Below are 14,464 nucleotides of genomic sequence, written 5' to 3'. Positions count from 1 at the left end.
GCTAGTACAATTTCACTAGTACTAGTAAACTACTCTAGTTTATTTAATTAAGTTTATTTAATTAAGCTTGTTTAATTAAATAAAATGCTTAGAATAAAGATAATCACTAAAATAACTTAGATCCACCTTTGCTTTTAAAGTAAAGAAAAACAAGAAAAAATGACCTTTTTTTTTTTTTTTTTTTTTACATACTACACTCTGTAGCCAAGCACCTCTGCAACTCTGGATGGAGGAATGGCAGCCTGAGTGTGTGAACTGATCATCCAACATTGCTTCAGGGGGAACAGCTGCTAAGACTAAGGGGAGCAGAAATAAAAGGGCCCTGTCTGTGATGGCAAACAAGTGAGTACATGACGCTGTCAGGATTAATCTTCAAACATTACCTTCATGGCCTTGAGAACACAAGTCATCCCTGGTTCCATAGATCTTCCATTTATTTGTTGTACCTGACACCTTGTTCAGTGCAATATTGTCTTTTTTCCTTTTGCCAGCACTGAGAAACAAATCTTCCCCTTGGATTGCCAAGCTTGCATTTCTGCACTCCCATTTTTGGAATTCACTTTTCTTGTTGCAGGGATACAAAGAAATTTTAGCCTGGTCTTGCTTGTAAGGCACTCCCAGACATTGTGCAAATGCCACGCTCATCACCTGCTGGTCAGACACCCATCTGAATTTTTGTAATTCGCTGTTTTTGTTGCAAGCAGCTGTTGTGACTTCATGAGATCTCTGAGCAATTAAGCACTGCTTGCTATCCTCATTGTATATTAAAAATATTTCATTGTCTGTAAAACAAAATAATCAGAATTATGTATTTATGGTGAACAAATTATGAGGGACCTTGTAAGGAAAGAGATGTATTTTGTTGACAATTCTATGCTAATCTCCTGACTCGTGTCAGGAGACAAGATCTTTCGCACTTTTGCAAAGATCAGGCAGCATTTTCAAGCCTTTTCTTTCCTTCTGGGAAGGAAAAATAAGTGCATCTCATATAAATATAGTGCAGAGCAATAAGAACACATAAACTGTATTATCATCAGTATAATGGAATTTTCATGAGTATACTGGATTTTAGTTTTCCACATCCATGATGAAATATACATTTCTTTCAAGATTTCTAAAAGAGGCCCCACTGAATATTCAGAGGTCTGCCATCACTTCCTGCATTGTGAATTTAGCTCATTTTACATACATTTCCACCAGACTATATTTGTGGTTAATAAAGCTAATAAGCGAAGTTGCCAGGAGCTGGACTTGATGATCATTATGGGTCCCTTCCAACTTGGGATATTCTATGATTCTAAGTTTATTTGACCTTTGCCTTCTGTAATTGACATGTTCTGTTTTTGTTTGTTTGTTTGTTTGTTTGTTTGTTTGTTTTTCACATGACCTTTGTTTATTTGTTTTTTGTTAGTTTGTTTGGGGTTTGTTTTTTAAGGATGAAAAATGGTGACACATTACCTTGCCCTGTTCCAGTATCCTCTCATTAATTCATTTATCATCAGAAATCAATACAAATAAACACAACCAAATCACTCAGAAATTTTCACAAGAACCAACACTGGGCAGTATATAAAGATACCATGCATGTCTGTGCATTCCTGTAGCATCCTTCTATTTGTCCAAGAGTAACTGCACAACAGAATATGCAATACCCTTCCGAACACTAAAGTAAATTCCTAAGCTAGAGATAAGATATTAGGGCACTGTCAGTGTTGAACTGTGAGCAGAATAGGAAGTGCCAGAGAAATTTTGATTAATGAATTTATGACAATTCTTGTTATATTTGTCTTTAATATCCTCTCTCTCCCCAGAAGGCCCTGTGTACTTTTAACGGCTTTTTAATTTATGAAAGTTTCACTTCTTCAAATCTGGATTCGGAATTACAACACAGTTTCTTCTTTCCTTTAGACAGAAAGTTTTAAATTATATCAAATCTTTTAATTATTACAGCTTACTACGGAAGTGCAAAGTGTAATATACAAAATTTCAGCAATTGCCCTCATAATTGCCTCATATTGGGTCTAATAGTAGGAATTCTCACTGATAATTGTGATGCTTGTGATTGGGCCATCACATGGGGTGGGTTCCATCTGGCAGACGCCAGGGTAGACGCTCTTTTTTCACTGGCTGGTGCTGGCACAGCTCACATGACACAGTATCCACTTTCAGAAGCTGTAATTCATATCCCAATCCTCCACAAATTTAATGAATTGAAGGATGGATAGGGAAAATATCCTTGAACCTTATCACCATTTTAACATCAACAGGGAGAGCCAGCTGATGTCTGTTCACAGTCAGCTTCAGAGCGTGCACTGCATCTCTCTGCCTTACAGTGAAGGTTGCAGTGGTTATTCCTGGGCATTCCTGGGCCATTCTTGACTCTGACCTTTACAATATTTTTTCAATTGCCCCAATGTTACAGCACAGACTCCATTGCTTCTTACACATTGTCATCCTAAGGACAGGATATACACATAAAGCACTCTTTAATTCCTTACACTTTCTTATTTTTCACAACTCTTTCCATTTACTTCACAGAGTAAACATAACCAGTAATTAAGGTGCATCCAAAAGAAATCATTAGCTGAATGCATGACTGTCTTGACTTCTAACTCTCAGCTTTGTCTTATCCAGACTTTTCCTTTCTCTTTAAAAGTGAACCAATATCTCTATCTGCATCTGTTGTAACTCCAGTTAGGATGAATACGAAATAAAGGATAATCAAGCTGCATGAAAATCTTAAAGAGCTTAAGAAATGAGCAAGAGAACAAAAGCTTCCACTTTCACATGTATTTTTGCAGAGGATAAAGAATGAAACTCACCGAGTGTCTGAAAAGCAGTATGAATGAAAGACAGGAAAACTAAGACTGTAGAAAAAGTCAAGGGTTTCATTCCTTTCTTCTTATTCACAAAAAGATGAACAGAAATTCATTGTTGAAGTAATAATCCAGAAAGAATTGTTGGTGCTGGGTCCTTCTAAAACTCTTCCTTGGAGAGTTTTAATTGAAAGAGAAAACTCTGGGCTGTAAATAAGGAAATATCCTGTCACGTGTGGTATTTTGAATTCTACAAACGATTACAAAATTCAAACTTTGCATCTGAAAATTAAGTTTCCTTCCATTCAGATGCAAGTGACAAAGTTTGAACAGTTTGACATCATTCTGCTATTTTTTTATTATTATTGTTGTTGTTATTATTATTTAATTAATTGATTTTTCTTCTCTGGGATTTTAAAATCCTGGCCCTCAAAGGTAAATTAACAGAAGGAGCCCTTTAAATGCATTTACTTTAAATCTCATGCCTGTGAAACTGAGAGAAAAAAAAAAAAAGAAAGAAAAAAAAAGTTCTTGACCAGGTATACTGGTATATATAGCAGGTCACTGCAATAAAGGATGTATTTAATTTGGTTCACCAAGCAGTGTTAACTATCACAGTGTGAAACAGTTAACTGGAATAAGATGATTTAATTTTGGTTGGAAAGTTGACAAAGAGAACGCTATGTATATACGTTCTTTTTGTTTTCTCCAGGTTATCAATGGGTGACACTATTGTGTCATAATTTCATGTGAATTTGACTCAGGTGAACCAATGCAAATTAGACAAATCTTTACAAATCTTTCTGTTTACTGGTGATTTTGACAACAAAACAGATTGAAAACTACCTTTCAAAATTATTTAATACATAAAATATGAACGAATTTTAACACTCAAAATTCTTTCTTTGTACCATGTATGAGACAAGCAAAGAGAAATATTAAAAAAAAAAAAAAAAAAAAGAGCTGTAGCCCTTTCTTAAGCAGAAATCAATTCTAGCTATGTGGCAAAAAAAAAATACATTATTTGTTTTGAAGGAAAAAGTGGAAAGATGTTCAGCAAAAATTACCTTTAGAATTTTGTCTCAGTTTTCATAGCTTTATTATGAAAACAAATCTCCCAGTATATTCTGCAAGAGTGATGCATCACTTGATGTGCGAGAAGAAAGCCATTTACAGAATACAGGTTCTTACAGAGCTGTGTTAACGATATCAGCTATCAAAATATCAAAATTATAAATCATGTTATTAGTTGTTATATTTATGGGTTTTTTTCTTCATCTGTTTACTCTTTTCATTTGCCTTGGCTTTATCACTAGCCACCAAAGAGTGCTGGATTCAGTTCAATGTCAGTATTTACAAAAACATAAACATCGGTACATTTTGTAACTTACATGAAGGAAAAAAAAAAATAAGTTTAAGATCAAGGGGACTGACAGTAAAAATAGTTCGAGCACAGAATGCCCTTCATTTCCTGTCCTCTGAAATATTTTCTTCTTGACTTCAATATCCACCAACCACCAATCCAATGTCATGTGAATCTCTCCTTCCCAACAACCTCACCTGTACAGTTCCTACGCACTTTTTAAGGGTCTGTTTTTCCCAGAGATCCTTGAGATCTTTTTTTTTTCTTTTTCTTTTTTTTTTTTTTTCCCAGTCTTGTATAGACAACGTAGAATTTACAGAAAACAAACAGCACAGTAAACCTGATACACTACCAAGATGCTGTTCTTTGCCCCACTGCCTTACTGGCCTGAACCGTCTGAGGTTAAGCATGAATACAGTGTCCTGTCATCAGTTGAATTGTCAGAGAGATGGAGGTTAAGAGAAGGCACCGAAAAATGAGATGTCAAGTGAAATAAAACAGGAAAGGATTCTTCCAGCTTTATTTGGCATTCACTTTATTTTATAGTTTATTTATATTTATTTTTATTCATATGCCTTGTTCATGTTTCTGTGTTTCCTTATAATCTTATAATGTAAATGACTCATTTGGTCACCAATCCATATAACATAGTTTAGCATTAGCATGCTAATTCAACAGCACTGAAGTATTATTATGTAAGATATAGATCCTTTATTGATATAATGTAATATTTAATTGATGCAAAATATCCATTGTCAAAGAATATGACTAATCTAAATTGAAGCTCTGAAACTCCATGAATGAAGGACAAAGATTTCACTTATAGTTACAATATTATGACAAGACAATATGGCAAGTTACAATATTATGGCAATTTTATTTGTGTAGAGTGCAATAAAGGTGCGATAATGGAGGAAAGCAATTCATGTAAATCTCTGGTTATTCCAAACACCATTTCATTTGAGTAGCAGTATGCACTCTCAAAAGGCAGGCTTTCGGGCTGAGTGGTGTCGAACACTCAATGTATATCTGTACTTGGTTCTGTATGTGATGGTGCCACAGATCTCTCAAAAAAACAAAAACAAACAAAAAAACCACTAGGTTATTGATCCATATCTTTTAAGTCCAGGTTCACACTGGACCTTCTATTTGTCATGCTTGTTTAATTAGTGATTTTACACAGTACTCTGAGTCTTAGTCCTGAGAAAATGTCTTGAAAAGCATTGAGCAATAGTTCTTAATCCATACCAAAGGAATAATTGCTACTTTAGTTTATAATGTAAGCTGGTGTATGTAACATTTACTATGACTTCTTTTGTTCTGGCTAAATTATTTTTTAAGCTTGACCATATAGCTTAGCTATGTAATCACATTAGATGACGCTGTGTTCATCTTTTTCTTTGTTGCTGGCAGGATCATTATCTTTGTCCCCTCCAGGTAGGTCACTGCTGTGCTCTAGCAGTGTGCTATATTGCCTCACTGCTCTTTGAGTCTCACTTTGGTTTTTGATTTTGAGTAAGAAATAAGCCATGAAGCCCATCGCTACTAAAATGATGAGGACCAGAGTAAGTGTCCAAACAGCGCTCTGACCAAGTTCTTTGTCTTCTTTGGCATCTGTAAATAAATACAAAGTTATTAGAAGTGTGTCTATTATAGCCATAAATATGTAGACTACTGGACTAATTTTCCCCTTAGTTACTGTGGTGTTAATCAGGATCCCATGTTTATGAAGGAAGTGGAATATAACTTCAACATCCCCTGGCCTTCTTCAACTGCTCTCTTGCGGCAAGTATGGGAAGTTGAAAAAGAAGCTGTGGTCATTAAGGTGTAAATATGCTCACATGCTTTTTTAGGATAAGAACTGTATTAAACATCTATCATGGTGCCTCTGTGTCAGCCCCCTCGCAGACATTAGTGTGCATAAGAAGGAGCAAAGAGAGGGTGATCAGTTTACTGAAGCATTTAGTTTTCATGGGACGCTGTGCATGTCTTCTAGGTACTGCTAAGTCATTATGGTAATTAATTCAATGGCAACTAAGTAAATTAAACACATAAAAATAAATATATAAAAGACAAATTACATATTTTGTAAATTTTATATTTCATGAAATCATAATCTTATGAAATTATAAAAACTCATAATTTCATAAATTCAATACATTAAAAAATACAAGTGTTTGTTTTCATATCACTTTGAATTTATTGGGAAGGAAAAATAAAACCTACCTTTCACATTTGCAGTTACTTTAAGAATAGCTGTCAAAGAGAAAGACAGAAGTTTCGTCAAAATTGCATTCCCATCCTGACAGTCCCATGTTCAGCAAAAGATCTGGTAACCTGCACACCAAGGTTACCTTAACATGTCTTCTAGAAACACATTTGCTAAATTAATGAAGAAAATGTGTGATTGATCTCAACCTGATATTCAATGTAATGAAACTACAGTGTTTTGCATTTCAAAGCCTCCTTCTTGACTCTTTTATTAGTAACCAAATAATCTCCAAGCACAGATAGCTCCTGACTGCATCAGGCTGGTTCTCTTTTCCCCTCTGGCTGATAAATCTTGTCATTATTGGGTCTGCACATCAGCAGATGGGAAACAACTCAATCAAATGCTAAGGCTATAGGACAATTTTCCTGTGCAGCACTGGGTCTCCCTTGAGATTTTAATTCACCGTAATCCATTCGCATCTGTAATTATGTTCATCAGCTCAAGCTTTCTTATGCAGTTTTTCCCAGCTGTGCAAAGAGGGCGCCGTCTGCAAGATATTTCCCCACACACTGGACAGCAGCTGGGTGCAAGCTGGCCGATGGCCTGAGTGTTTCAGCGAAGCAAGCAAAAGGAGCAGTGCAGCCACAGCAGAAGCGCAGCACCACATTAAGCTCTGGCCTGTTCATGGGCTAGGAGGAAATACAACTGTTAAATTGTCCCTTGGGAGGATGCAGGGCTCGCTGTGTTGTTAAGGGTGCTCGTTCAGAAAGAATGTTCTGCTGGAGAGCCTGTTGTCAAGGGAATATTAAGGGAATACTGTCGGCACTTTGGCACGGCACTAAAGGGCCACTCCCAGTCAAACCCCCCCAAACGAATTGTGTGTAGATGTGTTTGTGCTTTCTGATATAACCAATAACAAGGAATTACCTTCCTGTAGTGTCTTTTTTTCTAACTACCCAAAGAAAACTAGAAGTTGCCCTAAAAGAGGAATTTTCCATTTCAGAAAATGCTCTGCCACTACCAAAGCATGTGCAGCTGTTTGCCACACCAGCTGCAGCTTTGCTCTGCTAGGAGAAAGGACAGAACCTCAGAAATGTGCTGAAGCCTGGAGGTTGCGAAATAGGGCAGGAAATTGTACTTTAAAAAAAAAAAATCTTTTTCAAAATTAACAGTTGAACTCAAAAATACCACATGGCTGCTTGGCTCACTATATTCTGATATTTCTACTTCCTGACCAAAGCAGATGGTGCTCAGTTACACAGAAACACAACATTAAAAAAATAAATGCTAACCAAAACACTTCAACTATTTTCAAAGGTCACTATACGTGCTCTGGATTCTGCTTCCGTTCTGTTATTATTTAAATGAAATTGCTTCATCCATCTCTTGCTGGAACAGCATGTAACAGTGCAGCAAGAGGAAGAAAAGCAAATAATTGATGTAACTCTTGTTCCATAGAACAGGAATTAATGTTAACAGGAAAATGTGTGTGCGTGTTGGAAGGGAGCAAAACCACAAAGGAGCTTAAGCATTTTCCGGAAAACATTGATAAGCTTTAGTTACTAATTGAATATTCATTACAGAATGTGAGAAAATCTGAAGTTATAAAGTAAAAACACATGAACAGTACATACAGCTCTATGTATTTGTAATATTTTTGGCTGAACGTTGAAACAAGTGATAAGGAAAGTCTGTAAATAGAGCATTTTATTTGACATAAATTGTGGGTCTTTTGTAGTAAAGATATTATGTTATTACTACTGAAATAAAGCCATAACCATCAAGACCAAATATTAAACAAGTCACTTACTCTTTGGTTTCTTACAAATAAACCCTTTTTCAGAAGAGCAAGGAATGGCAATCCAGTACCCAGAGGAGGCAGACAGTTGCACGCAGTAATCAAGCTGTTCCTCTGAGGGCTCTCCTTCACCCCAGTTGACAAAGTTAAAGGCACTGTTGTCTTGCCAAAGCAGCTGCCCTGGTGGTGCAAATGTTAGTAGCAATACTAATAGTTTCACATCAAAGATCTTCACTAATATTATTTTTCCTCTTCAAAAATCCCCTCTGTGGTTATTTTCTAATGCATTTCATTTCTCTTGATTCTCATCTTAAAAAAAAATATAATTGCATTTCAGCTTTATGATTTGTGATTTGCTAATCATAACAGTTAATTTACATATCTCCATGTTTTTTTGTCTAGTGGACTAAATTTTCAAACAGAAAAGTGAATAAAGCTAGACTTTTTTTTTTTTTTGAACCTTCTGCATTCTTTTTTCAGCAGCACTCGCTGAAAATTAAGGAACTTTTATTGTAAAGCTTGAAATACACTTATTTAAAATTAAAACATGTATTTTTAGCATAGCCTCTAAAATAAAAATATTGAATTATCAATGAGTTAAACAGAATCTAAAAAAAAAAAAAAGAAAAAAGAAAGAAAGAAAGAAAGAAAGAAAGAAAGAAAGAAAGAAAGAAAGAAAGAAAGAAAGAAAGAAAGAAAGAAAGAAAAAGAAAGAAAGAAAGAAAGAAAGAAAAAAAAGAAATCCTTTCTGAGCGATTGTGGGCTGAAACTAATGTTGTTTTTTTGCAGTTACATGTTTTTTAGTGGATGATTTGCCTCTTAGCCAGAAGCCTAATTTTCTCCATTCAGAGAAGTGTGATGGAGCTCCAACCAGACACCCACAGCCCTTTCAGTGGGTACTGCCTGGCCAGGAGAATGTGGGGGCCGCTGGGACACATTCCCAACTGGACCACAGAGCAAGCAGGGCGGGCATTGCCTTCTCACAGACCAGGAGTGGGAGACCCTTCCCCAGGGAGGGTTGAGGACAGAGGGAATGATCAGTGGTATGCGTCAGGGACAGGTATCCTCTGTGAAGTCTTGGTTACATGGCAACCAATTAGCAGCCATGCAAAATTGTCACAGATTACAGCACTTCCCAATCAGTGCAATTTAGAAATGAGGCCCAATCATTGTCTCAATTACACATTGCATCCTACTTTCCCATAGAACAGTGTCTTTTGTGTTTTGCCTCTTGAGAGATATTCCCAACACCTGTCCACACCTTTGCTACTAGACCAGATATACAATAAAAATATCGGAATGGAGGCAGTGCCCATGCTGGCAGGAATGTGCATCCCCTTTGGTGGACCCAGGGAATAGCCAAGATCCATAACTGAAGCCAAGCTGACTTCTTTTCTACAGCCTTTCACACCTATTGGATAAACCCACACACTTCCAAGAATTTTTAAATTAATATGCTATTAATCTATTTTTGTTTGGTTTTAACTACCTTTTACCTTGAATTAGTTCCTCAAAAGCAGCAATACATCATATTTCTGTTCATTCATGAATCCTATTTATGATTATATGTAGAAATTAAAATATTTACCATTTGCATTTCTGTATATTCCTATCCAAAAGCCGCTTGTCTTGCTTGTGTATAAGTCTGCTTGTTCTGCTAGAAAGTTTGATTCAGCCAAGTCTTCTACAGAAGCCAAGATGCCACCTATCACACATAAGAAAACAAACAGAAGATGGTTGGAGGTATGCCCTGCTGTAGAAGTCAGCCAAAGTTTCAGCCTTTGACATAGGACAAGATTAATTATAAAAACTGCTTCCTGCTGGTAGGAGTAAGCAAGGGTTTAAGCAGAGACCAGAAAGAAGCATAGGGAACAGCACAGACTGTGAGTTTGTAATAAAAAACATGAAAACACAATAAGGATGGCAATTTTGAAACATCAGCGGAAAAAAAAAAAAAAAGCACGTTATTTTTCAAGTGTTTGGATAATATTTTTCATATTTTTCATATTATGGATGGTTATTTATTTCTTCTTCATGGACTTGACAGGTTATTATGTAGCAGGTAAAACTGCACAGCAAGCAAATTTGTAATTCAAACTAGGATTAATTTTTCTGAAAGTGTTTGCAAATTAAAAGTGGTGGAGGAAGAGGGCTAAGAGGATCTAATGAGATGTGAAACAAAAGGACACATTTCATTTGGCCAGCATAATGTTTGCTTTTCTTTTTCACAGCCTTCTGAAGGCATAGATGAGGTACCTGGGTACCAGACAATTCAGCAGTGTCGGTGGAGGACGGACAAGGAGCAGTTCATGGTCTTGGCCAGGTCCAGACACCTCCAAGAGGAGGGAGGAAAGCATTTGCTCTCCCCTGGCTCTGCAGGCTGCCAGGGATCCCATCGCTGGTAAAGCGAGGACTCTCAGGCAGTACTTGCAATCCTCTTCAGATCACACAGCCCAAGTTAAAAATAAGTGATTGGTATTATAACATTTACTTCTGCCCTTGCATAGGAAGAGATACAGAAAAGAAGAGATGAGTCCAGAGAAGTTTACCCACTTTAAAATCTCACTAAAAGTAGAAATTCTGTGAATAAATATATATGTTTGTGAACAAATATAACAGTGTTAGAACTAAGCACAGCTGGTAAGAAAAAAAAAAAAGAGAAAAAAGAATCAAAAAAAAAGAAGAAAAAAAGAAGAAAAGGAAATGGAAATCTAATCACCTTAATTTCAGTATAAGTGGAAAGCAAACAGCATCAATGGTGAAAAAGAGACATTGACTTCTTTTTATATATGCATATATACATACGTGTGTACATACATATATACACGTGTAGATATTGCAGCAGTAGTTTTCAAGACTTTTTAAACATGATTTTCTTTTCTATGTCAAGATTGAAATTCCATCTTTGAGTAAAACTAATTATTACCTGACTGAATGCACTGAGTCACAGACTGAGCCCAGCTCATTTCATTGGCATTGAAATAATAGCAGTGGCTTCGAAAAGGAATCCAAGCTATGTGATCAGATTCAGGACATTTTCCAATATCCTGTGGGGGGTCAGAAGGAAGTATACCTAAAAGAAATGAGATATTATGGATGCTTTCATTCAATAGGCGTTGCAGTTCTTCAGATATGAAATCAAGTTTAAAAAAAAAAAAAAAAGCTTTCTTAAAACTACTTAAAATATTCTGAATTGCTAGAATTATTGGTGACTATGGGGAGAGTGATAAGGAGAAGAACTGCTCAGTTGCAGCTGAGCAGTTCAGTATGAGCCTGAACTCTTCAGTGTTACCAGTTAAATGAAACTTGGACAGTCCAAAGAATATATGAGTGTTCAGGTTTTTTTTTTTTGTTGTTGTGTTGTTTTTTTAATTTCAGTTATTTCTTATGACTGTCAACTTCATACAAATAAGAGATACAGTAAAAAGAAGAAAAAGAAAAACTAGAAAACTAGAAAACCCTCAAGAGTTTCAAATAACAATTTGATTTTTAATGAGTTGCCACCCAAATCATAAATTACTATGGAAATTTCCAATCTAATATTCTCCTTGAGATAATTCTTACATAAAGTTTCTGAACAGTTTGACAATACATGGAATAATTGGAAGCTCATTTAATATTTGTGTAGTAGGTTCACATTTTCCCACAATCAATGACATTATGGGGTGAAACAGTGACATTATCAGTCAGTACATACATTTTAAAGTAAAATGAAAGTTGCAGATGAATGGAGATGAAGCTTAGAACATGTCCTGGAGAAGAAATTAAAGCTGAACTACACTAAAGCAGCTCAAAAGAATCTCTGAATTTCCATTAACTCTGTTACTAGAGCTAACAGCAGTTGATCTAGGACAAATGAAGGACAAAAAGTTCCCATCCTAGAGTTTGCCTGTAGTGTTTTAATTTGTAGCATTCCTCTGTGAAGTCCATAGAAACACTATGAATTGAGAACTTTTGTTTCAGCCCATAACAGACTTTATTTTTCTAATACTGTCATACATGAACAGCACTCACCAGACTTCCTATTTCATTAATAACCAAACATAACTATTCCTCCTTTCCCCAGTTTTTAGAATACAATGAAGCTGTTATTCAACACTGCTTACATGGAAGGAACAAAATTTATTTTATATTTCATGGGCTTTATTGACTCTAATCCTTCCCACAAAATCTCTGTCAGCAAAAAGTTTCACGTTTTATACTCTAAAGTAGTAAAAAGTTTAGTATTCTCACAATCTCTGTTTTCTGTCTGCCTGCAACATTGAAATCCTACTGCAGTTATCACCCAAGTCCAATAAAATGGCGCGATCTCTGCCTGTGAATAGCAACTTCTTAAAAATAAAACACTCTTCATGCAAAACAAAGGTATTGACACTGCACACACAGGGTCATTATTCTGTAATATTTACTTAAAGATATGTACTTTAGTTGAAATAGATCCAGCAAGATTTCTTCCTTAAAACCAAAAGTCATCATCCCTCAATCATCTTACCCTCAGATATTTTGCAGACAGGAAAATGTTTTTCATTACAAGGTGCTGTTCTCCAGGTCCCATGGACATCTAGGTAGACACAGGCTATTTTCTCTTTTGGTTCTCTGTAGTGCCAATTAGAAAAATCAATTTTACTTTTATCGGTCCATCTGTAATATCCATAACCCTAAAATTGAAACAGACTTTTTAATATATTTTTCTACACTGTAAACTCAGATAAGCTGATTTGTAAAATGCACATTCTTGCAGTGATATTAGAAGCTCAGTTTGTATTTCTGTGCTAGCCCTGTTAGAATATTAATCAAATCCTAATTTGATTAATATGTAAAAGCAATGTAACAGTACAACAGCAGAACACCACCCATGGAGGTGTTTTGAAAGCTAAATGGGGCTTCCCAGGTACTTCTGGTGCTCAGTCCCTTGCTGGGCAATGTTGAGAGGTAGAATCACTGTTGCAGAAGAGTCAGGTCACCACAAAGAGCAACATGAGCACCAGGAACACAAAACCTGTAGAGAGCTCAGGGGAACTGGAGCTCTGAAGCTGGCGGTCAAACAAGGACTCTAAGCTCAAGTACAGTTTGCAGGAGAAACATCCAGGAGTAAACCACAGCTGTTCCTATGAGAATCTCAGAAAAGTGGAAGTTTCTTAGGAGCAAAAGAAAAACACAGGAACAGAAGCCTTAAGTGTCAAAAGGACAAGTACACAAGCTCCTACTGAGCTCGGCATAATCAGAGAAAGATCACTGCCCAAGGAACGGGAAGAAGCTCAGGGCCTCACTCTGCACCAGCAGGGCCAGCTCATTTATAGAATTCTGGTGAGATGATGTCTGGTGATCTAAACTTGATCACAATAGAATTTTGACTGCTTTATAAACCACATTTCTACAACTGTTATGTCAGCCAACTTTGATATTAAGTGTACTTAAACACTATTTGTTTTGGATAGACATCTCCTGTGGAGTTCTGCAAGTGGGAGGATCTATGTCAAGCATTTATTGCAAGGCCTCCATAGGGATGCTGTGTTTCAAAGATATTTTGCTATGTTATATATCAGCGCGGAAACAAAATTAGTTAAAAAAAAAAAAAACACTAGTAAAGAAAATCATTACTGATGGAAGAACTAATTTTTAATATCAATGTAATTTACTTAGCTCAAAGATGCAATAAAAACATGATAGTACATAATGTAAGTACATTGGACAATTATATATTCATCGGAGAAGCTGAGACTCATTTTGGCACTCAGTCACAGAGCTGACAAGGCTAGTGCTCACTCAAATGTTGTGGTGAGCCTGGATCACAGGCTGGTCATCTAAAAGTTAACCAGGTAGTTTCACATAAGTGTCTAAGATTCCCAGAGTTAGCAAAGTTACCAGTGCTGTCCGAGGTTCCCATCCTTCTCCATTGCCTGGGATGGTGTTTCATGATTTTAAGATGGATAAAGTTAAATGGACCCCCAATCCTAGGTCCCTATTCATGCTACAAATCTCCCTTCTGGTAGTAATCCAGCCATAGCATTTAACCACACCACCCTTCAGTTTATTAAACTTACCACATTGCTTTTGAGCCCAATCCATAAGGGCCCTCCATATGGCACTGCCTGCAGCAGCAGGAATATATTACTGTAATAATCTAAAATGCTGGCAAGGTCTGAAGATTTCTCTTTGCAGGCTTTTCTTGCTTCTTCCCAATTCATTTTAGAAGGAATGATCAAATAGCTGCTGTTACTATAATGGACGAAATCAAAATCCGGAGCAGTTGTGGAATGAAAGAGTTCCGGCTC

The 14,464-nt window shown here is 36.4% G+C and overlaps 2 protein-coding genes across 9 annotated transcripts in view; both read right to left on the bottom strand.

The window, feature by feature from the left end:
- LOC310893462 (macrophage mannose receptor 1-like) overlaps positions 1 to 3,056 on the bottom strand; it is a 41,375-nt gene extending 38,319 nt beyond the window's left edge. For 3 of the 6 annotated variants that reach the window (XM_083822496.1, XM_083822497.1, XM_083822498.1), the window contains exons 1-2: positions 2,823 to 3,055; positions 384 to 782 (exon numbers count right to left, since the gene is read on the bottom strand). In XM_083822496.1, coding sequence (XP_083678622.1) covers positions 384 to 782; positions 2,823 to 2,892 — 469 coding nt within the window. In that variant the 5' untranslated portion in view covers positions 2,893 to 3,055. Of the gene's footprint in view, positions 1 to 383; positions 783 to 2,822 lie in introns of all 6 variants that reach the window. The other 3 variants (XM_083822499.1, XM_083822495.1, XM_083822500.1) reach the window with 3 other exon arrangements.
- Positions 3,057 to 4,697: 1,641 nt separating this feature from the next.
- LOC310893464 (macrophage mannose receptor 1-like) overlaps positions 4,698 to 14,464 on the bottom strand; it is a 35,736-nt gene continuing 25,969 nt past the window's right edge. For all 3 annotated transcript variants that reach the window (XM_083822504.1, XM_083822505.1, XM_083822503.1), the window contains 7 exons: positions 14,234 to 14,463; positions 12,682 to 12,847; positions 11,116 to 11,262; positions 9,778 to 9,894; positions 8,202 to 8,369; positions 6,406 to 6,435; positions 4,698 to 5,793 (listed from right to left, as the gene is read on the bottom strand). In XM_083822504.1, the coding sequence (XP_083678630.1) occupies positions 5,552 to 5,793; positions 6,406 to 6,435; positions 8,202 to 8,369; positions 9,778 to 9,894; positions 11,116 to 11,262; positions 12,682 to 12,847; positions 14,234 to 14,463 (1,100 nt within the window). In that variant the 3' untranslated portion in view covers positions 4,698 to 5,551. The remainder of the gene's footprint in view (positions 5,794 to 6,405; positions 6,436 to 8,201; positions 8,370 to 9,777; positions 9,895 to 11,115; positions 11,263 to 12,681; positions 12,848 to 14,233; position 14,464) is intronic.

This window comes from Anser anser, assembly GCF_964211835.1.
Source record: "Anser anser genome assembly, chromosome: 2".
NCBI lineage: Eukaryota > Metazoa > Chordata > Aves > Anseriformes > Anatidae > Anser > Anser anser.
Note: the sequence above shows the minus strand (reverse complement) of the source record. Positions and strands in the feature narration are given on the sequence as shown.